Consider the following 25990-nt stretch of genomic DNA (forward strand, 5'->3'; position numbering starts at 1 on the left):
TCATCATTGGTATGAAGGGAGTCACAATGACCTCTTGTCTTCAGGTGTAAAATTACCCAAAGTAATATAAGAATCTTGTAAGTTATTACATGTATCCTTATTGTTTACCATTCTTACTTGTATACTATGCCTATAAAATGACACAAGTTCACATTACTAACCAGCTATAATAAAATTTGATTCTGGAGAAAAACTTATTTCTTAAAGTTCAATAAATAAAGTAGCTTAGTTTGTAATAACTGCAGCCTACCTGCTAAATGTGTCCACATCAAAAAACTCCAAGACATTAAAGAGTTTTGTATTAACTAATACAGGTATGCACCTATTACCTGTGTCCATCAACAAGCATAATTGTGATAATTGATGTCTACCTGTAAACTGTGTCCACCCAAAGAAACTCTAATGAAACTGATGAAGACTAAGGAGCAAAAGTAGCTGACATTTCACAAAGATACCTGCTTACTAAATGAGTTAACCTACAGCAAATAACAGTAACTTATATATTACAGGACAATGTTAATTAACATTGGACCAGGACAGTGGGATAAGATAGCAGGCAATACTTGGAAACTTGCCACATGACCACTGCTATTACATTTGACAATTTTACTGCTGATGTAATGTTAGGAAATTTTACAGGAAAAATGATGTCATTATGTACCCAGACTACCTCACTCGGTTTTCTGAAAAATTCAACTGGATCTGGCTTATATGTGAGGATTTACAGCACACCAGTGAAATGACCATGATCTGCTATCACAAACAAGATAATTTTAGATCTATGCTATCGCCTGTGATAAATATTATTCAGAACTGGCACCTGTCAATTGCTCATCAACTGACAGCCATGGAATTTAAAAAGAAGGCATTCTTAAAATCCATCTAAGTATCTAGATATACTGATTACTGCTTATAAAGGAAATACTGTATCAGACTGGCAGATCACAGAATGTTTCTGTAATAACGACGATTACCACGATCTGTAAACCCAATCTCATTCATCAGACAATACTTAGAACCATGTATAACTTTTGTTGACAATAGGAAGTCTTCATGAGTTATGGCCATAAAAGAAATAAATTAAAAAAAAAAAAAAATATATATATATATATATATATATATATATATATATATATATATATATATATATATATATATATATATATATATATATATATGTATCAAGAGAGAGAGAGCAGGGAATCACCAAATCTACCATTCCCTGAGCAAATTTTGTAGATGTCCTGACTTCACTAACAATTCCAGTGGGTTCCATGTTGTACATACAACATTTAATATCAAAAGACACAATTTAATCATGCAATTATTACTGACCCCAGATCCCAAGGAGTGGAGTGTCCTGAAAAAGTACTGCCAACATAGTACAATCACATAAAAAAGTAAAAGCATGTGTGACTTCGTCAATGTAGACTAACCAACCCCCCAAAAAATCTGGCAAAAACATAAACCAAGACTAAAGAAGTAAAATCCAAAACTAATTTTTAAAACATTAAAACATTTTTTTAAAATTTAAAACATGATTTTTCTTCTATATTGGATCAGAATGTAAACTATTTTTAATTTTCTACATCTGTGTTAACCTTCCAATATGGGGTTGGGGTGAAAGAGAGTGGGGGGGCTGCAGTGTAAAATAATAATGGATATTAAACATATCAATTCCCAATAAAGTTTTTTGTTCTTTTCCTGCTGTATCAAATTGTTTGAATATGGAATGCAAACTGCACATGGATGAAAAGAAAGCCTGAGTCATTACACATTCTACATACATGTATTAAAATGGAATACATTCCAGGCTGTGGTCCTATTATCTAAAAGAAACTGTCACTTTATATACACTGTTCTCAGCAGTCTGTAAGTGAATGCAAGCATCAGAAGTCAACGTTCATTTTACCTCAGTTTGTATTTAGTTTCACATAGTCAACTGTGTCGATTGTTTGGATTTTGCAGACAGAATTTTGATGAAATATGTTGCACTTATTTCTAGGTCATGTATCACAAGAGAATGACATTTTAGTTCCAAAGATCTCTTTGTGTTTCTAACATTATCATCATATATGAACCATGTCATTCATTATCACGTGCACTTGCTTGGCTGGTTCACCAATTTTCTTTATATACTAAGCATTGGACAGGTGATAAAAGAATCTGGACACATATCAAAGAAAACTTTATTCCAAGAAGTTTAAATACATATACCCTTTTCAAATTCCATACAAGTCTCAGCTTGTACAGTATTAATTTATATCTGTGGTTACAATCCACCCACAAAGGGTATACAACAGTCAGTACACCTAGGTACCTGACAAATAGCTGTACATATTGCATAATGTTCTATATCTATATGTGTGTGTAGGCGAAAATCATGAGACAGAAATCCAATTGCTTCATTAAACTATCTAAATGACTGCACTCCCTCTATGACATGCAGGTATTCTATAAATACTGTGTGTCAATCACTGACAATTTAAGTGATAAATATTGTTTTGAGTGGAAATCTGGTAGTATATATTTCTCACTTGTCAGTCTGGCTACAAATCAAGATACCATTCCTAATCACATACAAGTCTGATCCAACAGCCACTGCATGATGTGCCAGCAGAATAAACAATAAAACCTGATCTGCTGGCATGTTATGCAATGGCAGATCAGGGTTGATGCTTTCTGCAGTTAAATCAAACTTGGTGGGCAAGTATAGATGGCAGAAAGTGTTTAAAATGTATTTTTTACTAAAGGTTAAAACCTATGATAAAAATATCAAAATTTATATCAAGCTTACAAATATCAAAGCGGTTTTATGAAGTTAATTTTAAACAGCCTCTTAAAAATTGCAGTTTCCAGCTAATATAATTGAAGAAAATTATATAGGCAATATAAGTGTTTAAATACAATTTTACAATTGTATATTAGTTTGTATCATGTCATACTCAACTCTTGCTTCTTTGCAAACTATATGGAGCAGTTTCAAGCAAACGCAGACTATGGACAAATACAACTTTTGGTAACTTTGAAAGTCCCTTTTCCCTCAAGATTTTAAACTTAATATATACATCTGATTGATGTCTACCTGATAAGTGATTGTGTCCACCTGAAAAAACTCCAACAAAACCAACACAGACAAAGGACCCAAAGAAGCTAACATTTCAACAAGAGTAGTTTGGATACCCAATTCCTACACAAATCTAAATAATGATAACTAGTATTAATTAACATTGGACCAAGGGAGTAGAACAAGACAGCAGGTAATTAAATCACCATAGACTTGGAAGCTTGCCATGTGAACAATGTTATTAGATATTGTCAATTTTAAGGCTGATCTAATGTCAGGCAATTTTCCAAGAAAAATGTGGTCATTATGTACCCTGGCTACTTAACCTACTTTTCAGAAAAACTCTTGTGTCTCCTATCATCTCTGGAATATGCATGGGACCCTAAATAAAAAGTTCTCAAAAAATGCAATGGCAGAAAAGCCTCAGGCTGTGTTCTTATCATCGACAGATAATTCGTAACATTTAATTTTGTTTTACAAATCGTCCTTCATTTTACAAATACATAAACATAAAAATATTACTTGCCCAGAAATATTTTGTACTTGCCATGGGCTGCCATGCCAGGTATTTCAGTTGCCCTGAATGCATTAAAAAAAATATGGTCATTCAAAGCAGTACATATAGTTTTTTTTAAATTCTGAAAAATGAGATTCCTGATTTTCTAAGCAAGGTTTTAATTTGCAGATGTGAGAACAAATACTGACTTCATACAATATGTTTATATTTACACAAACATTATTTAAAACCACAAAAATTTTAACTTCAATATTTACATTCATCATTTTCTCTTTCATTTCTCTTTCTTTTTATTTAGATTTGGTGGGGATGTGCAATTAAGCTGTGGAATTATTAATTTTTATTTCCATGTATTGGTGACTGGCAATTGCATAACATGCTTTTATTCAGTGTTCCTTGCTTCGAACAACCTTATTTTTCATCTTTGGCTCAAGAAATTTCCCTCCATGGTGACAATAATGTGCATAAAAATGACCCAAGAAAATAAAGATGAAAGATTGTTATGGTGATTTTTTTACACTGGATTGATTGCATGACAATCATCGTCAAAGAAACATAAAACTATCAATTTCATTGGCTGATGGTCTCACTGACTGTGATTAACAGGCAAGAAAATTACAGAAAACTGAGCTGTCCTTTGATTCAAACAAAACTGATTAAACCATATAATGTTGGAAAAGTGAGTATTTGTTGTAGAAATTAAGAAGTCCATGATGTGAGTGCTTGTCATAATAAGTTAGAATTTCATAGAGAAGATACAGTATATACAACCAAAGTTTATGTTATAAATACAGGTCAAACCCGTTATAATGCATTTTGTTATAAAATGATTCCACTTATAATGTGATGGCAACATGACTCCCATTTCTTAATTTAAGGTGACCTCTCTTTCTAACATCCTAAATACATACTCTCAGAAAAGCCAATAATTCATATCCCTACCAGATTTTTAATCCCAGCATTGCATTTAATGTTACCTTAACTTCACCATGCACCATTTCTGCCACATTGGCAAGTATACAATTCAAAACTGAAGTATATTTGATGTCTAATGAAACCTGGCAAACAAAACAAACGATATATGATCACGAGGTTAGTTAAAACTGATGACAGTGAAATTTCAATGCACATTTTCTATGGGAAAGTTTTTCGAAAAATTTGTTAACATGATCCTGCTTATATTGTGATGTTATTCTTTGGATTCAGAGCACGGCGTTTTAACGGGTTTTACCTGTAACTCCACTTTTGTCCTGGTAGGGGACACTTCAGCTCAACTTTTTACATTACTGGTCTGAACACTGTTTTTGGATCTCCCAGTGAAGAATAATGACATTGTTTGGTGAAGTTATTACCAAGGTTTGCTCAGAAAATGAGGGAATCCAATAAAAGGCCTGCATAGCTAGGTAGACTGGATAGTATGTAGATGAACTGGGGGTGATTTGTGTAGTTTGCTCGTCATACATACATAATGAAACCAGTGAAAAGATCAGGTTTGCACATGCAACAGGACACAGCCCAACTAATTAACTCAAGGGATGGCAAAACACAGCACAATTCAGGTGCTGCACAGCAAAAAATATAACAGACGAGGTTAAAAATCTGAAAAAATTCATCTTAAAATTTTGAGTGCACGCGTGTGATTTTTTATTTTAAATGCATCTTTAACAGTTTTTCAGTCATATTGCTACGATGTCTGCAGTGTGACAGTTTATAGTGATGTCTAGCACTGAAGCATCATGTCGCAGACATGTAGCATGATGTCCCCCCCTAGTCACATTATCTTGACACCAGGCCGATCAGTCCTAACACTAACCTCTTAATGTTGAGTGCCAAGCAAGGCAGCTGGTAGTACCATCTTTATAAGTCTTTGGTATGACTTGGCCATAGATCAAACTCACGACCTCTTGCATCCGAGGTGGATGCTCTAACCACTAGGCCACTGGAGTGGTATAATGTGACAATTGATCTGAGAAAAGCAAGTCTCAATTTCAAAATCTCAAGATCAGTGGAGGACATCTGAGAAAAGCAAGTCTCAATTTCAAAATCTCAAGATCAGTGGAGGACATCAAAACAATATTAAGTCCACAATGCTAGTCATTACATTACCACCGTTCTTAAATGTTGCTAAATGGAAACTTTCAATTTATTTTTCAGCAATTCACCATTTCGAAACTGTTCATACAATATTTTTTTAAAAATAATTCTTATATAGGTAAACCTCAACTCTGGTATAGCACAGGCCATACTTATCAGGTGTTTGATGACAACCAGCTCAGGGACAGACTATTTCACTTTCTGGAAGGAGGTTAAAACAAAATTTTCCAGCTCTCAAATTAGTTTAGATTTAAAAATACTATTCTGAGCATTTATTGTTACTAATGGAATTTACAATCATGTTAAGATTAGAATAAAGTTTTATACATAATTAGAATGATACCTACTAATAATATCAAAATAAGTTTAATGAATGAAAATATACAAGAAGGATTTAATTATCATAACATAATAAATTAAATGATTTAAAAGTATATGAATAGTACAAAAATGTACAAATTACCATACAAATGAAGAAATGTGTTAATTATGTAATCAAAGAGAAGAAAAGTAAAACATCATGGGCAACTGGCTCACTTACCAAGATAGATGTCAATAGCAGTGCATACATACAGTGACCTATGTGAAAACAAGCTGTACAGAACCTCTCACAGTTGTGTTTGAACATGTCATCTTGCTGTCACTAAATTTACCTGGTCATGTGGATCATATACTCTATGTATACTGATACACACAACAAGTACATGACTTACCTGTATGAGCAAAGTCTACCTGGATAGGCTACTATATACAAGCTGTCTGGATAAGCTTATTTATTATACATGCAGTGTGTATCTATCTATCTATCTATATATACAGTACATGAATATGCCTAAAATTTTGGCAAAGATTCAAAATAGACAACATGAAATGAGTTCATCTATATTTCTGAAACTAAAATGGATGTCAAACTGTAAAGGAATGTTTTTTTTATATACTTTTCTGCATAATTTGTTAGTGATTGTAGAAGAAAGAATAATACAATTAAGAAAAGTTTTAAAATTTCATAAATCATAATTCTGAGAAAAAATCATGTGAAAAGTCCATCTTACTTAAAGCTGAAACATTTCATGAGTTAAATAAAAAATTCATGGATGAATTGAATAAAATATATAAAACATTAAACACATTTTTGAAACTGTCACCTTGCTCTGTCACTAGCCAGTACCATTACCACCCCCAAAATTTTACTGTGCCTCCGTCCTATAAAAAGTATTGTTTGACCACACACCACACCCCCAGGACCCATACAATTGTGGTGGTTGCTTGGACGACAGTTGTTGTACCACTGCTTAAAGAACTTGATTATATTTCAACATTTAGGCTTACTGTTCATAAATACTTTAAAACAATTCTGCTACAAAAGAATCGTTAACTAATTTAGATACTAGTCGTTAACTAATTTTGATACTAGTGGCTCAGTCTCAAATTCCAGAGTGGATACCATACAGATTCATTTATAAGTCAAGTCCAACTGCAAACAACAAAGATCCTAATCTGCCATAGCATAATACCAGGGTATATGTTGTTTGTTTTACCGATTAATCTTGACAAACTGCACAGACCCTGATCTGCCAGCACATTATGTGATGGCAGATCTGGGTTTGTGCAGTATGCAGCTAGAAATAATTTATAAGCGATTACATACAATACTTGTAATATTCCGTACAACATCCCAAAATGACACATAAAAGCAGGAAAGGCCAGTGCACATATGATTTTCTACTGTTGTTGTTCATTTCTGACATAAACATCTCTAGTATAAAGAAACAACAGTTAAATTGATCAGGATATTTTGAAAACAAAATTGACCATTTAAGCCAAAGAAGTTGCAATTTTGTATTGGCATACTAATATTATAAATTTTCACCCTGAGATCATTAACATACATTTATAATTTTCAAAAAAGTAACAAAATATTTTCTATTAATTGTACTCTTCAGATTTTCCATACAAAATATTGGCAACACACATGTAACTTTATAAGTGAATTGTCATATAAAAGACGACATACAGGAACTAACAATTGTACATATATGACAAGTCTGAGTATGCATACAATTGTACATGTACAACAAGTCTGAGTATGCATACAATTGTACATATATGACAAGTCTGAGTATGCATACAATTGTACATGTATAACAAGTCTGAGTATGCATACAATGATATATGTATGACAAGCCTGAGTATGTATACAACTGTACATGTATGACAAGCCTGAGTACAATGGTACATGTATGGCAAGTCTGAGTATCCATACAATTTGTACATGTACAACAGAAACTTCTGAAAATTGGAATTCACCAAAATGAATAAATAATCTAACTCCATCAGTGATATTCAACAAATTTCTTCTGTAATCAAAAGTTACACCCATCCCGAACAAAATTACCCCACTGTTACACATTTTCTAGTTACTCTTAGCAATTTAACCAAAGAAAGGTTTCTGTGGGTCAATTACCAAATAAAGAACATTCACCTTTTTGACAATTACCTTTAATATCCCCCACACACAAAAACCTGTCTCAAATTGCTGCTTTGTTACAGTATGTACAACTCCAGATCCAAATGAAAAAATGCATTATTACTGAACAAGTAAAAACCAATGCTTACTCAGCGATACTGTTGAACTTGCGCTGACTTGAAACAAAATTTGGCAAACATCCAGACAGTTTAGCCAATAGTCAATTTTTCTTCCTAAATGCACTGAAAGGTATGACCAGTGTCATAACTATAGATCCACATTGGGAAGAACTAATATTGACTTAACCCAGTCCCAGCCTAAAATGTCTTCTTGCAAATTATGGGAGCTTTTTCATGTTGAACATAAATTCACATATTGTCAACACTTCCATAAGATAAAGAATGCATTTCTTTTTAATAAATAAAGCTAGATAATGTTATATTTGGGACTGGCAAATAGTCTTCTGTGGCACTGGACCCATTCTGTTCACATTTTTTAAACCAGTATTGCTCTGTTTTTTTAGATTTAACTGCATGTCATTTGGTACTTGATATGTTTTACATGTAACTCTTATGCTTAACTGTAAGTCATTTGATATGTGATATGTGTATTGCATAAACTTTTATACTTTACTGCAAGTCATTCGGTATGTGATATGAATATTACATGCAGATATGCCAGTTTAAGATATTGTCTTTTCAGGTCCAAGTTAACAGAGCCACCACCCTTTCTCCAACAATATTACTTTCCAAAAGAGTATTACTTCCTAATACAGCATATCTTTATAACAGCATACACCAGAAATCATTCAACACATTCTTATGCAATTTGGAGTTATCCTGTTTCAAATACATCGTGTCTCATCAACTCCATTCTGAACAGAGTTCTAACCCTTGACATTTAATATCACATCTTCACATAATATATTGCTTATAACAATAATAGTTCTGCATCCTTTGCACATGATTGGATGCCTTTTGGTAGATTAATTGTCTTTTATATTTTGATGAACCTTTCAAATATTTTCTTTTTTTCAGGTCCAATTTTAAAAGAGTTATTGCCCTTCTTCCATCAGTATTAATGCTCATATCCACAACAGAAATTCCTTCTAACCAGCACAGCTCAGGAATAATTTGCAATTTAGTTACGTTGTGCTTTGCTTTAGGAGAATAGGTGTTGTCAATAGTTTTCATTTCTACAGACAGAAATGATGCCTGTGCCCATGATGGCTCACTCAGATGAATTCACAATTTAAAGTTTAAGAAGTAAAACACCTAATAATCATTTATGACTGCTTAAGATTAAAATAGCTTGTATAGAGTAAGTATTGTTTTGTACTGATTCTTCAACTATTGTATTCATATGGCAAAATTATTGATAACTGATGAATTATTCCACCTCTAAAACATGTTAAGTTTATTCAAATTTTAGGTCTATTTTTGTAAATCTGTCATAAACTGGTATCAATATTCACTACTAAAACATCTAGGCAGAGCAAGATTCAACATGGGATTTGTATACATTGACTAAAAATAAACAAGTACACTGACTACATTGGCACTATTTGCCACTGGGGACAAACTTGACTGAAATGTGAACTAATAAAAAAAAGTAGTGTTTCTTACACTAGCTCTGAAATTGCCTTGGTGCATAGTACAATTCTGTGTCAGCAAAACAGCCAGGCTGACTGATAGGTATGCCAACTTGAGACATGATTAGTCATGAAAAAATGAAGTATTTTGCAACATCCTACATCAATAGTAGCAGAAAAGTGTGACCCAACAACAAAAGCGTAATGATGACATAGATGACCAAAATTTAGACAGCAGCCAATGGCAACATTACCAGTTTGCAAGCCACAGACAGATTGTCATTCCATAAGCAGGAATTACTTTGCAATCTTGTCAAAAAACAGTGAGGTAAATATGATGTAATGGGAACTTAAAAAACGATACATTTGTCATCCCTGCCAGCCATACGTACTTGCTTATAAGAAAATTTCAACTGCAAACTGCATAGACCCAGATCTGTCAGTGCAATGCTCTGGCAGATCTGAGTCTGTGCAGTTTGTTAGGAGTAATCAGTGAAACAAACAACATAGACCCTGATCTACCTGTGCATTATACTATGGCAGATCAGTATCTTTGTTTGCTATTGCCTTCATTTGTAAGTGAGGATATGCAGTATATCTGCAACATGAATTGACGTACTCGTCAAGGTTTGATGTCATAGTGATTCAACAATTAACAGGATGAATATCTGCAAGGAGTAAAAAGCAATGATGCTTTTGAGGTGAAAGAGAAGATGAAAAACAAGAACAGCTGTTGTTCTAACTCAGACAGAAAAAGATACCACCAGCTGTGTTCACACTAAATGCAATGTGAACACAGTATGGTACCCTAGTCTGCAAGAGTACATCTTCAATATGAACAGATTCAGAAACTCTAACGTGAAATAAAATGCATAAAGGTGTTAGGACAGCCGTATTTTAAAAAAAGCTAATGGTAGAAATGATGCAGGTTCGGTATTCTGGTTTCCAAGAGCGAATTATGATGAAAAAGACAGAAAGCTGAATGATATCAAACATAAAACTCTGCCCTGTGAAAATGACTAAAATATTCCAAGAAAGTCAGAAATCCTCCACAAATGCTATCATGCTGACTGCTCCACTTTAACATAAATATTTCATAATGGGAAACAACCAAGAAACAAATTTATGAAACTGCTCCATAAACAAATGTCAAAACACATATTCCAACCTTATGCACAGATGTGATACCTAATTAAGACAGGTCCTTATCCTATGAGCATGATGAATTTTCTTCATGACATTTTGAACACGTTATTGGCTATATCATGCAAGGAAAAAGGGAGCTAAGTGCCTTTATCAAGCACACACCAAGAAGTTCACCTAGGCTGGCCTGGGCCAGCATCAAACCTGTGACTCTTGGATTACAAGTGAGTCTGACACTGATTGAACTACCATGTTCATGTAAGATATCATAGTATCACCTCTTGGATACATAAAACTATCATGTTCAAGTAGGATATCATAGTATCTCCTCATGGATACATCACACTACCACACTCAAGTAGGATATCATAGTATCACCCGATGGATACATAAAACTATCATATTCAAGTTGGATATCATAGTATCTCCTCGTGGATACATCAAGCTACCACACTCAAGTAGGATATCATAGTATCACCCGATGAATACATAAAACTATCACATTCAAGTTGGATATCACAGTATCTCCTCATGGATACATCAAGCTACCTCACTCAAGTAGGATATCATAGTATCACCCGATGGACACATAAAACTATCACATTCAAGTTGATATCATAGTATCTCCTCATGGATACATCAAACTACCACACTCAAGTAGGATATCATAGTATCACCCGATGGATACATCAAGCTACCACACTCAAGTAGGATATCATAGTATCACCCGATGGATACATAAAGCTACCACATTCAAGTAGGATATCATAGTATCTCCTCATGGATACATCAAACTACCACACTCAAGTAGGATATCATAGTATCACCCGATGGATACATAAAGCTACCACACTCAAGTAGGATATCATATTATCACCCGATGGATACATAAAACTACCACACTCAAGTAGGATATCATAGTATCACCCGATGGATACATCAAGCTACCACACTCAAATAGGATATGATAGTATCACCCAATGGGTACATAAAACTACCATACTCAAGTAGGATATAATAGTATCACCCGATGGATACATCAAACTACCACACTCAAGTAGGATATCATAGTATCACCCAATGGATACATCAAGCTACCACACTCAAGTAGGATATCATAGTATCACCCGATGGATACATAAAGCTACGACACTCAAGTAGGATATCATAGTATCACCCGATGGATACATCAAGCTACCACACTCAAGGAGGATATCATAGCATCACCCGATGGATACATCAAGCTACCACACTCAAGTAGGATATCACAGTATCACCCAATGGATACATAAAAGTACCACACTCAAGTAGGATATAATAGTATCTCCTTGTGGATACATCAAACTACCACACTCAAGTAGGATATCATAGTATCACCCGATGGATACATAAAACTACCACACTCAAGTACGATGTAATAGTATTGCCCCATGGATACATAAAAAGTTAAGCACCACAACTGTGAATGGCACAAATCTATTTAAAATATCCTAAGTACGGATATCATAAACTGAAATAAAGCCCGCTATATTAGAGTTTTTAATGACAGTACTAGAACTAGCTCCAGGAAACACCAAAAGAAATAGCCAAAAAAATGAAAACCATGTTGGCACTAATGGTATGTATACTCACCTATAAGTCAAGTCCAACCATACTGGCAGTATTAATTAAAAATCATGATGTCCTTGCAAGAAACATTTTTTATTTCACAGGTACTAAAAACTATTCTACATGAAAAACTTCCAAAAATTAGCAGAGACAAAAAATTTAAAGTTCACTTAAGTGATACAAACTCACACTGTACTCATTAGTAAACCAAAAATAACAAAAATTACTTACTGATATTCACAAGATGGTCCTGCTACTTGGTTTGTAATGTTTTCCTGAATCCATCACTTCAATGACAAATCCACCTGATGTACTCCAATTAACTTCCTATTTTGCCAATTTTGTTGCCTAAATTTTACAAGTATTATTATTACCTGGCCTCAGTTTCACCAACCTAAGTCTTAAAGTAATATCTAGACTTAAGACATTTGACTGGTTAATTTTTCAAAACTTACATAAAAGCCAATTAGACAGCTGGATAATAGACTTAAATTTACATCCATAGCTACGTTCAGTCTAGGTTACATTACACAAGTTTAACTATAGTAAATGCATCAATGCAATTTAAAGTAATAACATTTTCCTAATTTATCTATTGTCAAAATTTATACGCTCACTGAAAATAATGCCCATCTGCCTTGTACACGACTTAAAGATCCCAATATCCAAGTAACCAGTTGTAAGTATTCTTTATCACAAATTAATAACATATACTGTACCCTTATCTTGCCACAGATACATTCTTTTAACAGTACACAAGCTAATTTGATTAGTAACTATAGTAATATACTGTGTGCAAGGCCCCAGTTTAATAAAATGCAATGTTATTCATAAGAAATTACAAACAGGCTATTTTGTACAGAGTCAATTTCAGGTACAAATTGTATGTCTATGTAATAAGTAACATGCATTTAATTTTGTAAAACAGGTTTTTTTCCCATTTCCAATGCATGGCTCTTAAAATTCAGAAAAAGTAGCTGGAAAACAATCTAACTTGGGAATTAAAAAAAGACTGAATTCATGAACTAAATATCACCTTCATTTTTATTAGTTCCTTCTGATGTTTTTTTGCATAGAGAGGCAAAAATCAAGCAAAGATTTTGTTATTTATCTGCATCATAGATAAATCTGAATCTTATACATTGCAGCAAAAAGATAGTATCAGCAGACTTCTGTTCCATGTACTGATTTCTATATCAAGCCCAGCTGCCCCCACCCCCAAGAAACACTGTATCAAAATTATATGAGCCACCAACTATATCCTATGACATTCTGTACAGTGAAACATGAATTAGCAAACACCTGAATAAAAATGACACCTGTTGTTAACGGATAATGCTCATCAATCCTTGTTTTAAAGCTGACTTACAAATTTCACCTGTATAAAAAGGACACTTTCTCTTCAAGGATACTTCTTATAAATCCTTTTTATAAGTTTACTGATAAATTTCACACGTGTAAACAGGATACCTGGTCTTCAAGGTTAATGAATGTCAATCCTTCTTTTTACAGTTTACTTACAAATTTCACCTATATAAAAAGGACACTTGCTCTTTAACGATAATTCTTATCAATCCCTTTTCTTAAGTTTACGTATACATTTCACCTGTATAAAGAGAACACCTGCTCTTCAAGGATAATGCTTATAAATCCTCTTTCTTAAGTTTATTTAAACATTTCTCCTGTATAAAAAAGGACACCTGTTTGTAAAGGATAATTTTTATCAATCCCTTTTCTTATGTTTCCTTACACATTTCATCTCTATATACAAGACACTTGTCTACAAAGGACAAAATCCTTTCATCCCTAAAGTGTTTTTATATAAGCAGGTTTCACTGTAAGGTACAAAGCTGAATACTGGCAACCAACAGCAGGTAGTGATTTTGATTGGATTATCGAACATCTGAAAAACTGACGATTTCAAGTACAATAAAATGTGCCCGAGGGAAACTGTCTGGATACTTGAAATTTGAACGTACAGAGGTTAAAGGGCTCAAGGACTCTATCCTAAAAGTTAGTTAATGTGGAGGGAGCAAGTAGGTATATATGCACACACAGAAAGATTATGTATGTAAAATATCATAATATCAACTATGTCTAGTTTACATACCATTTCTTTGTCAGACTATATATTCATACAAATATATTGGGCCAATATCAAAGGTGACTATATTGTTTCTTTGTTGGACAATCAACAGATGTGTCGCCAACTAAGCGTATTCGGTAATTATGTTTTCCCAGTTGTTTAAACACTCATCAACCACAAAACACAAGAGAAACCAGGTGAAACTACTTATCTAAAGCCCTTCAATTGAATGATTCCCCCAGGGCCTGAAATACAGCCTTTACATTCGTCCCTCATAGAACATGATTTGTGTCCTGGTATATCATCACATGATAACATTACAACAAAATGTTTTTAAGAAAGAAAAAAGAAAAAAATACTAGCTACAGTTACCTTTCACTATAATGGTCCAAACTGTACTTGGGACCTGATCAAATACATGACCAACATCTGACTGTACCAATGCCTGTTAATTAAGTTTTTTATGCAATTTTTGATGTAGGGCATCAATTATTGATATTTAATTTTTAAAAGCAGAAGAGTGGAATAAAACATTGTTGTTACACGAAACTATAGTATTCTTTTCTGGGGGAAAAAATGATGTTTTATAAAAATTAATCTAAATGGGAACCAGTCAGTCATGAAAGGATAATACTAATACTAAAACAGAAACATAGCTGGACATCAAAATGACTACATTAATCAGTATTTTCTTTTCTGTCACAACCTGCTATATCTCCTTCAAATGTTTTTCTATTAAATTTTAAAATTAGATCTCTCTCTCTCTCTGTCTCTCTCTCTCTGTCTCTCTCTCTCTCTCTCTATATATATATATATATATATATATATATATATATATATATATATATATATATATATATATATATATATACACATGCATTTGCACACACACAAACACAGACACACACATTGGAACTTCTCAAGACCAAAACCCCATGGAACTAAGTAAAAGCTAGGGTTTTGAGAGGTTTTCAGTTAACTAGTATTAAATTTCCGTCTCAAATGAGATGCAGTCAGTTATAACAATATGTGTATTGATTACTGCCTACTTTCTATTTTATTAATATAATGATCATTCATCTATTGATATCTATACAATAAGTATTTAAACTCATCTTGTTGCAATATACACATATAAAGGACATGATCTGATTAAATGTTAATAGCTGGTATAAACATTAGAACAAGTTCAAAAACCATCTAAGAATTATTAAAAGTATAGTAAGGTATTGGACATAATCAGATGATCAGCAGATTAGTTCCTTTTGATCTAAACAACCACTGGCACTATATTACTTTCCTTCATCTGTTGCCTAAACACTACTGACTGACCTATTGTTGTCCATGGCCATGATTTGAGCTATGTTGTACTTATGCATAACCCCAGGCTTCGTCCAGACCCTTGAATGACCTCTTGGTGTATTGTAAAAATGAAATCTCAGACTGAAAATTTGCATCAGTTTTTAGAGTAGATTGGTTGTTTGTTTATTTAAAATATTTGGTTGTTTGTTTATTTAAAATATTTTTATTCAAATAAAAAAGGTAAAATTGTGACCCATACTATGTTTCTGTTTCAAGAGGATTTCAGTTAAGTGGGGTAACTTTGAAACTACAAATTGGCAGTTGTCCAAATATATTTGTATGAATATATACAGTACGTTTAAAGGAATGTCAAAACACTGCATATAAAGCAAGCAAACTGTAGCAACTTACAGTCGTGATGAGTCTGAGCCAGAGTCATCTCCCTCCAATCGGTACACCTTGCCATACATCACATACTCAAAACTGTCTGCTCGCGATGGCCCTGTATTTGTTGGGTTGTAGTCACCATCATCTGGAGTTCCATCCTCATTCAATGTTGTGGCAATCACCATCCGAAACTTGTCACCTGATAAAGGTTATAATTTAAGGTGTTATTTGCGAAGGAAATAAGCAATGCTCTAGCTCAATATGGGCAAGTTCAGGCTGGAAAAATACCTTGCAATTTTCTAAAATCAATAAGGGAAAATGGTATGATATTCAAAGAAATAACTGTACTCTTTAAAGAAGCATTTGCACTCACATAATAAAATAGAGCTACTTCTCTGGCTTGGCATGACTAATCCTCAAGTTTTTTATTACATATTATTACATTTATTATTATTATTACATATTATTATATTTTATTACATATCCCCTTGCCCCATGACCCCATAACCAGGCATCATAATCCAAACATGTTACATATATTATGCATGCCCCTGCCCAAAACAGCTAATAACCCTCTCCACCTATGATTACATATTTAAGTTTGGCCAAATATTTGAAAATATCACTGTAATTGCAAGTTTTTTTAATCATATTATATCCATGACCCTCTCCCACAGATCCCAGTGGATGGGGTTTCAAAATCATATTCCTCTCATGAAGGTTTATCACATGGCAATCTATATACAAAGCTTGTTGAATTTTCATACCCCTCTCACAGACGTTTATTACATGGGCAATCTACATATAAAGTTTGGTGAATTTTCTTAACCTTTACACTATTGATTATCAAGTGGCAATCCAAATATAAAAGATTGGTGAATTTTCTTAATCCTCTCACAGATGATTACCAAATGGCAATTTATATACAAAAGCTTCGTGAATTTTCATAACCCTCTCCCTGATGATTATCAAATGGCAATCTATATACAAAGCTTGGTGAGATCTTAACCCCCTCACTGATGATTATCACATGGCAATCCATATACAAAACTTGGTGAATTTCTATATCCTTCTCCCTAACGACTTTCACATGGCAATCCATATACAAAGATTGGTGAATTTTCTTAACCTTATCACAGATGTTTATTACATGGCAATCTATGCACAAAATCTTGCAAATTTCCACCCAGTAATTTAGAAAAAATAAATATACAGATTGGAGAAAAAAACATAACAAATAATAACAAATAAAATGGATGACATGGAAAAATAAATTCACATTTATACAATATTACACCAAAATAAAATCAGTGCAAGTTAAAAGCCAATTGTGTATCTGTTACATAATGTTTCAATAAGAAATTTTAATGGATGACAGAAAAACAAACAATACAGCTCCAAAGAAGTAAATATTGTTCTAGAACTGGCAATGCTGAGTACTTACCTATTTCTTAAATCTAAGAAGGAATCTTTACAAAACTATTTATATAATTTATGCAAAAAAAAAAAACATAACATCTTCAAATAGAATTATATGATTAAAACCAGGAGTTCACAGGGAGTTTCCACCTCACAAGAGATAAATATAGATGTACCTACAAGTCACTGAAAGCATGCTAAAACAGTGCCTACAAACTTATAAAAAAAACTTTGTTTCATTTTTTGCTTCTAAATAGTTAAGAGTCCATCTATTAAACCTAAGAAGATTTAAGAAACTTCCTTTTTTAAAAAGAAAAATATATATATTTTTCACAGCTTGCTTTCAAAACAGCCACAATTTCAACCGTGTTAACTACAGTATATTTACCCCTATGCTAAAAGTAGAGAATATCTACAGCTGAGTCAGAGCACTTTCCCTCCAGAAAGGATATAAATATTGCTAGCGTAACACCAGGTAATTTGTGATGAGTAAGGTCTCATTTTCTCCTCTATAAAGGTAAAATATATATTCAGGTGTCATAGTTCATGCTCAGGTGTAGGGTGGAGTGATCCGATGAGTGAAGAATGTGTCCCTTTTTGTGCTATAAATAACAATGTACATAAAGACAGGTAGACTGACAAATCAATAGCTTTTTACTTCTAATTATTTCATGGCAAAAGGAAAGAAAAAGTCATGCAGAGTGCAAAAAGATGTATTTATTCAAACGTGTTCACTCTGGAAATTGCATAGTTGTTAATGAGGTTTTAAGTGCAGTAGTCCAACATCAACAAAAATGTCAAACCAAGTACAACTTTTCATCCCATATATCTACATAATTCCCTTTGAAACTTTATTTTCAAACTGTCACTCTCTCCACTGCCTGAGTGATTCTCAGAATACAAAAAAATTTGCTAGACTTTTAATAGATGCATCATCGCTCAGGTAGAAATTTAAAACTGTAAAAATGATATTTATTGCAATCATTGTCGATTGTGAAACAATCAGAAAATAAAGCAATCAAAATGGTTCCCTTTCAGTGCTAAAATATAGCAGTTTAAATAAAGGCCTGGGAAGAATAATCATGGAAATTAAACTTTTAATACTTTTCCCCCATCACAAAACTTGAAAAGAAATATTTAATCTAGGTTTATGCTTAATTTTTTTTGTTACATATCATACAAATATGATGCAGCTATTTCAGAAACTGTGCTAATGTAATGATGTTTCATAGGCTACCTAGTTATGGCCTTACAGATGTAAAGTACATGTTGGAGGATACAGGTGAGCAAAATTAGAGTTGCCTCCCTTGCACTTGGATGCCCTCGAGAATTACATGTTGGCCTAGCAGCAGACGACCACCATTACCAACTATTTTTAAAAAAATGCCCACACAACATAAACTGACACAACTAAGAAAAAGTAAGAAAAAAGCATCTACTTGAAAAAAGACAAAAACTAAATCTATAACAAAAATGCTTGAATCAAAGTGAAATTCCAAAAAAGTCGGAAGAATGAAGGATATCAGAAACAATTGTTGGTTTCACAATTTTTAATTGTAGCATATGCAAAGAAATTCCGCCGCTTACCTAGATCTAACGGATAGATGAGGGTGTTGACATCTAGGATGAGATCCATCTTGAAGGACTCGCTCTCACAGAACAAACGAGACACTGAAAATTAATTTTGCTTGTTAATTGTTAAAACAGCCATAGAATTTTTTTTAAAGAAAACAGTTTCAATGTTATACAGCATGTCAGATTATTTGCAAAATTCTCTTTCATGCAAATAAAGACCCTTAACTGCATACAATTCTGTGTGGGACTCATTTTGGAGGACAGTATTTTAAAGATAGTTCTAGGACTCTCAATGGGACTCTTAATACTTAAATCTTAACAAAACTCTGATTTTCATTGAGATTTTTGTCATAGTATTGAAACCATAACGTACTTTATGACATACTAATAAAGAACATGTTGTCCCCATGAAATAAGTCGTGTTAAGATTAATTAAATTTTTATGTTGTAAAACTTTTCAGTTTTACATTATTTATCAAAAGACTATACACTATTTTTCCAAAAATACACTCAGCTGAACAGCTTGATACTTTTCTCAAAAAAAGTAGATATGGAAAGGGTTGGTATAACATCAAAGAAAGACATCTTGAGCAGATATTTTGAAGATGACATTTAAGGCAGTCACAGTGGATATCATATCAGCACCATTTTCAATTAGGACAAACTATATATAATAAGATGTATTACTAAAATCCTGATGATGATTTTACCATTCACTGAGTACAAGTGGTGATGACAAGAATTTCAAGATGGTTGCAATGGTGGCCATATTGTAATTTCAAGATGGCTGCAATGGTGGCCATATTGTAATTTCAAGATGGCTGCAATGGTGGCCAAATTTTAAGTCAGATCAGATCTATTTTGATTTATAACCAACTAGATATCAATATAAGGCTTTAGTGAAACTCTGTGTTGATATGAATTTCTATTCAAAAGAAGCAAATATAACAAGATTTTCATATTGGCCACAGTTATGGCATTATCAAATGTCCAAGCAGCACCATTTTCATTTATGCAGAGCAGTGATAACAAACATGTGTTAAGATATATGGACAGGCCATCCTATAATCGCTTCTGGTCAATGACCAGCAGAGCTCAAAAAAATAAAAATACTGGAAAATATTATATTGATTTTAAAATGAACTGGTATTTCTTGCAGGCCTATAAAGGAAGAGAAGAAAGCTGACCTTTAATTATTGCAATATTTCTTGTTTGGGATACAAGAATCGGTATCCTACTACTCCTAATTCACATATGTACCTAATAATAATTAATTAATTTAATAATTTCATATGCCAAGCTTTCCAAAAGGCTTATCTGTTTGCACATTAATAAAGATCAAAATATTAAATATCTTTTGATGTTCATCAAGTACTTATATAAATATATTTCTTTTTTTAAATGCTTGACTTGGTATACCAGAGTAAGCATAATGTACTACAGCAGCACTATGCCGTGACCTGATAGTGTGTCAATAAATTTGGCAATCTGGACCTGCTCAGTCATGTTATACATTCCAACAAGGCTAGCTCAATGTGTTTAAGGATTGTCCTATTGTCCTGTGTACAATGAACAAATTGGTTTGTATAACCCAGTACCAACTTGCATTCAATATATGCAAGGCCAGTCAAGTCCACCTAAACTACCAAAGACACAGATACAGAAAGACATGCCCTGTCATGTAATCTCAAAGGTTTTCAAAATGGAAGTTATAAAATACATTTCCATAAAAGTCATCAGCCCAGTACACAGAAAACCGATTTAAAATCTTAAGTACTGGAATCATTTAACATAAGGTCCTGTAAATTCTGACTCTTTCCACAGAAAGCTCTGGTAGCTAGCAAATTGTTTCTTGAGAAACATTTACAAGAATAAACAAACTTTGGGGACTGACTACAAAACTACAAAGAACTGATGCTGTAATAAAAGTGATGACAGAAAAATGCTGTAAAATACTGCCCCTTTTGCTTACTAATTAAAGATTACCATATAGGTACTTTTTATACGTCACCTACAACTGCAAACAACACAGACCCTATCTACCATTGCATAATGCACCAGCAGATCCAGGTCGATGATGTTTGTTCTACTGATTGTTCCTAACAAAGTGCACAGACCCAGATCTGCCAGTGCATTGTCAGATCAGTTCTATTTAGTTTACAGTTGGGCATGACTTATTAAGCATATACATTTGATAATTATCTAATGATAATTCCATTTTTAAAAAATGCAAAATATTTTCTATGGATATCTGTCTGATAATGTGTCCACCCACAACGTTTTGCCAAATTTATCATGATGTCTCTCCTGTCTTATCTTAGGAGAAATAATTTAATAAAGTTCTATTATCTTTTCTTAATATCCATTCTAATGAAACAAGTGGATGTTTATTTTTCAAAATAAATGTATACTGGCATACCATGGCAATTCAAAATGCTTTTTACTGAAAGCCTCGACCAACCCCACCTCTCTTCCAACCATGACTGATGGATCATAATCCAAAATCATCTAATGGGATTAAACATCGTAGTACTATTACACAAGGGACCAATGACCATACTTTCAGTAAAAGGATCTTTGTTATACTGAGATATCATATATGAAGGATCACTCTACTACTATCAAATATCTAATTAAATTAATCGACAGAGCTTTATAAAATGTACTGGTTTGGAATTTTTTGCATTTCTAGATTTCTTCATGGTATTTTGTGAACCCAACAATACATATATATGTCATGATCTGAATGTACCCATCCATGGCTTAGTGACCAAGATCAGGTCAGATACCTCCCATTACATTGCTCTGTTTTAGTAAGTGTTCACAGTCATCAAGTAATATCATTGCAAATATGGATGGAACACCAGGAACTTGAGTTCTACTAGCCAAAAGTCAAGTCAAACCGCAAACAACACAGATCCTGATCTGTCATAGCATAATGCACCTGTAGATCAGGGTCCATGATATTTTCTCCAATGAATACTCCTATCAAACTGCAAAGACCCAGATCTGCCACTGCATTATGCAATGGGAGATCTGGGTCTGTGCAGTTTGCAGTTGGACTCATAAGCAAGAAGATATGGTAGCTCATATTGTACTATCATATAGCATGGACGATATTTGTGGGAAGAACAGTACAGTGACAACTCTGGACAACTTTGGACTCAAAGCTTATAATTCAATGTTTTTTGCTTAACTTAAATGTCAAATTTTTCGTGTGTTTTAGTCTTCATACAATTTTTAATCATGAATTATAATACTTATTGTACTTTACTGGAAAATGATCAATTCATCCCATTAATAGTCAAACCAACTTCTGAAAACTTCACAAGATTATTTTCTTTCCCCAAGTAAACAAATCCTTGCATCTAATGTATACTGTTTAAACAGACTTGTCCTGATTACGATCTAAGTTATTGACCAGTCAAGTTATAACATGTACATGCAACCTGTATAGCTTCACTGAAGAAAATGGGTCCCATATTTGGCTTGGATTATAGATTTGATAATGGCTTATATTAGAGTGAGTCATCTATAACAAGGAAGGCCTCCTTGAACTGCTCTGAAATTGTGATACAAATTTAGAAAACACCCATAAGCTTTTACTGATTAATTTAATACACAAATGAATATGCCTCATGTATGAAAAACATTGTTGCAAATCTGAAACATGATGAAAACAAATTAAATACTAATAAGTCAAATGGCATTTCTTTTCTTAGTGCTGGTGACTATTCAGATTATACTTTAAGGAAATATATATATACTGTTACAAAATGGTACAATATACATGTATTTGAGAAACAAACAGTTTTAGTAATCTGAGTAATTGTATCCATTTACTCTGTAACGTGTATGATATACATAGTTATCACTGCATTAAGTCAATGACCAAAACTAGGGGTGTATTATACACAGAGTTACTATTGCATTATGTCAATGACATATTATGACCCAGTCATATAAAAGAAAAAAAACAATGGCAGGTCCAGAATTTGTTTTGGGTAGTAACTGACCAAATTTGGAGGTTAATTTGCCAACTTTTGAGTTTTTCACTGAAACAAGTTATTATTTCCTTTGGAAAAGTGGGGTTAGCTGAAACCCAAAAATGCTAAATCCGCAATAAGGTTGTGATGATGAAGTAACTGGAAAACTGTCAAACCAGTCAGATACAATTCACTTATCATTAACTAAGTATGGTTGACGAAAGAAAGAATAAAAGCTATACGATTTTTAACACTTAAGAAATAAATCTGCAAAGAAGCAAAATACTACAATGTCAGCAATTTAATTTTTAATAGCATCTTGTTTTTATGAAATTAATTTAAAGGGTATATATAATCCTTGAAATAAAAAAGAACTTTTATATTCAAGTTACCTAGAATAAAATACCTGAGTTCACCAAGGTGTAAAATTATTGGCAACCTATTCTTGGAAATAATGAATGGGTATATGTGTGAACCGTTGCATGCAGAATGGTTCCATTATTGCACAGAAGCCTTGAAAGAATTGATTATGATCACCCTTAAGTTTGCCTTGGTTTGTGTGTAATGGGGTCCTAGCAACACCTCTACATGATCAAACTTGTAAAGAACTTCCCTATTATGTGGGCTTTTATAAAAAGCAAAGAAATAAAGAAGAAAAATTAAAGAATTATGAGAACAGGAATGCAGACACAAAATGACAAATGTCTGAAGCATCATTTTAATGGATATCTGAATTGACCAATCTAATAGGCATCATAATCTATATATGACGTACTTTGTAGGAAAAGCACTACATGTTTTAGCCTGTCTTGACCCTTCTAATGAGTTCAATGGATCTGATTTTTCTGTCAGTAAAAATGAAATTAAATAGGGATATTTACAATCAGTGTACTGAAAATTATGAGAAAAGCTGCCTTCTGAGAAGATTTATCCTTCTTATGTAAACAAATTTATCAAGCACAGTAAAATAATGCATGTCCTTACATGACGAATGTCCACACCAAAACTCCCTGTCATCCAATGCTTCATTATGGGTGCTCCTTCTTCATATTTCTAGCCTAGCATTGCAGCAAAGGAACTCCTCCATTCTAAGCCGTGGAGCTTGGCACAGCATGTAGGCATCCTGCACTCCCTATCTGGTCTCTGGGGCATATGGATCACTTTATGCTGGTGACGTGTCCTGGATAAGCTCTAGGCTGGCAATGAGTGAAAAATGACGACCTGGATGATTTTGTGGGACTTCTCTAAGGACAACCAATCGTTCAACAGGGAGGCAAGGCAAGTTTAAACATGTTCAGAAAAACCGGGTATTTTTTTTTTCAGTCATTCGCAATGACAAAGTTTGATTCATGGCATCTGAAATGTGTTTTTAACTTTTCTGTGACTTACAAATAAGAGTAGCAATATTCTATGGCTGATCTCCAAATTCACTTTTTGGGAATCATATGTCTGTTCGCGGTTCCCCATATTGTGCAGAACCTCATTTTACCGGCATGTTATGGCATGTCTTTTTGACAGTTTGCCAATACGTACGGTATGTCACTGCATTTTGTAATTTGAAAATCAAAGCAGAACATAAACTTACCTCGATCGAACTTTTTCCCATCAGGATCGATATCTTTCACGTCAAAAATATCTTCGAACAGGACCCCCGCCATATTTTTGGGTGACTGTCAATATTAAGTTTGATTTCTAGACTTTTCCTCTTGTTATACCTCAAATTCGATCAAATTATTTTATCACTATATTATAAATTAAAGGTCCATTCGTTGTTTTTATCTGTATATCCGTTCAATCAAGAAATAAGTTACTAAAACTGTTTAAAAACTTGTCAAGGCATGAAATTTCCTGAACCGGAAGTATTGATATTATATACACCAACGTTGCTTTCTTTAAAAGAGAGGTAAATAAGGGGATGTAACTTTAGAGGACACCCGACATATTTTCGCAAAACAACAATAAATCTACTTGAAATGTCAACATTAAAGTACCCGTCTAAGCAAAAAATTAAAGTAATAATAATAATAAGTAGAATAATAATAATAATAATAATAATAATAATAATAATAATAATAATAATTATAATAATAATAATATTATGATTGGATATGTTAAGTAAGAGTATTAAATAATTATCATAATAATTATAACAGTGATTGAAACCAAAAATAACTATTACTATCATTTCACACACACACACCCCACCTCACCAAAAATTAAAAATAAACAAAAACAATACACCAGTTTCTCCTCTTTGCTACTCTTCATCTTAATCTTCATCCATCAAAGCATACAGTATTTCTTGCAAGAGGGTTGCTTTGATTATTATATGACAGGAGTGGACAATGAAGTTTGCGTGAATTCATTCTTCCATAGAATACTGAATACTCTGACACTGAAGACATAAATTGCATGTACGTTTGTTTGAGAATCGAACTCTGACACATTTTAAGATGATACGAGTTAAGTCTGTAGTTACGTATATGCAGCCTCCTGAGGAGTAACAACCACTTGTTGACGGACGGACGATGCATTACATATGACTGACGCACGAAGTACAACGTATGTTTTATTTGAGGAAACATTATTTCTGCTAATTTTCTATCGTTCTTGATGATTTGCGTACATGTTGTTGAGACAATCACTGTAATAAAAAATAGTACTCAATATGCTTTGGTCAAGATTTTTTTTTAAAAGCCCAGAATAATGCATGTGTGCAGTCTAAAGAGAGAATAAATGAATTTACCG

General features: G+C 33.2%; 1 protein-coding gene across 3 annotated transcripts in view; it reads right to left on the minus strand.

Moving 5' to 3' along the window:
• LOC149793166 (DNA-directed RNA polymerases I, II, and III subunit RPABC3-like) overlaps positions 1-25117 on the minus strand; it is a 35740-nt gene extending 10623 nt beyond the window's left edge. Inside the window, exons 1-4 of one of the 3 annotated variants that reach the window (XR_016422726.1) lie at positions 24828-25117; positions 19269-19352; positions 16287-16461; positions 12719-12835 (exon numbers count right to left, since the gene is read on the minus strand). Coding sequence is in view for 2 of the 3 variants with exons in the window: in XM_089967093.1 (XP_089823219.1) it covers positions 3594-3646; positions 16287-16461; positions 19269-19352; positions 24828-24900 (385 nt within the window). In the remaining variant the exon portion in view is untranslated. Of the gene's footprint in view, positions 1-3593; positions 3647-12718; positions 12836-16286; positions 16462-19268; positions 19353-24827 lie in introns of all 3 variants that reach the window. The other 2 variants (XM_089967093.1, XM_089967092.1) reach the window with 2 other exon arrangements.
• Between the last annotated feature and the right edge of the window lie 873 nt (positions 25118-25990).

Source organism: Sinohyriopsis cumingii, chromosome 8 (genome assembly GCF_028554795.1).
Source record: "Sinohyriopsis cumingii isolate HCF-2022 chromosome 8, ASM2855479v2, whole genome shotgun sequence".
NCBI classification, from domain to species: domain Eukaryota; kingdom Metazoa; phylum Mollusca; class Bivalvia; order Unionida; family Unionidae; genus Sinohyriopsis; species Sinohyriopsis cumingii.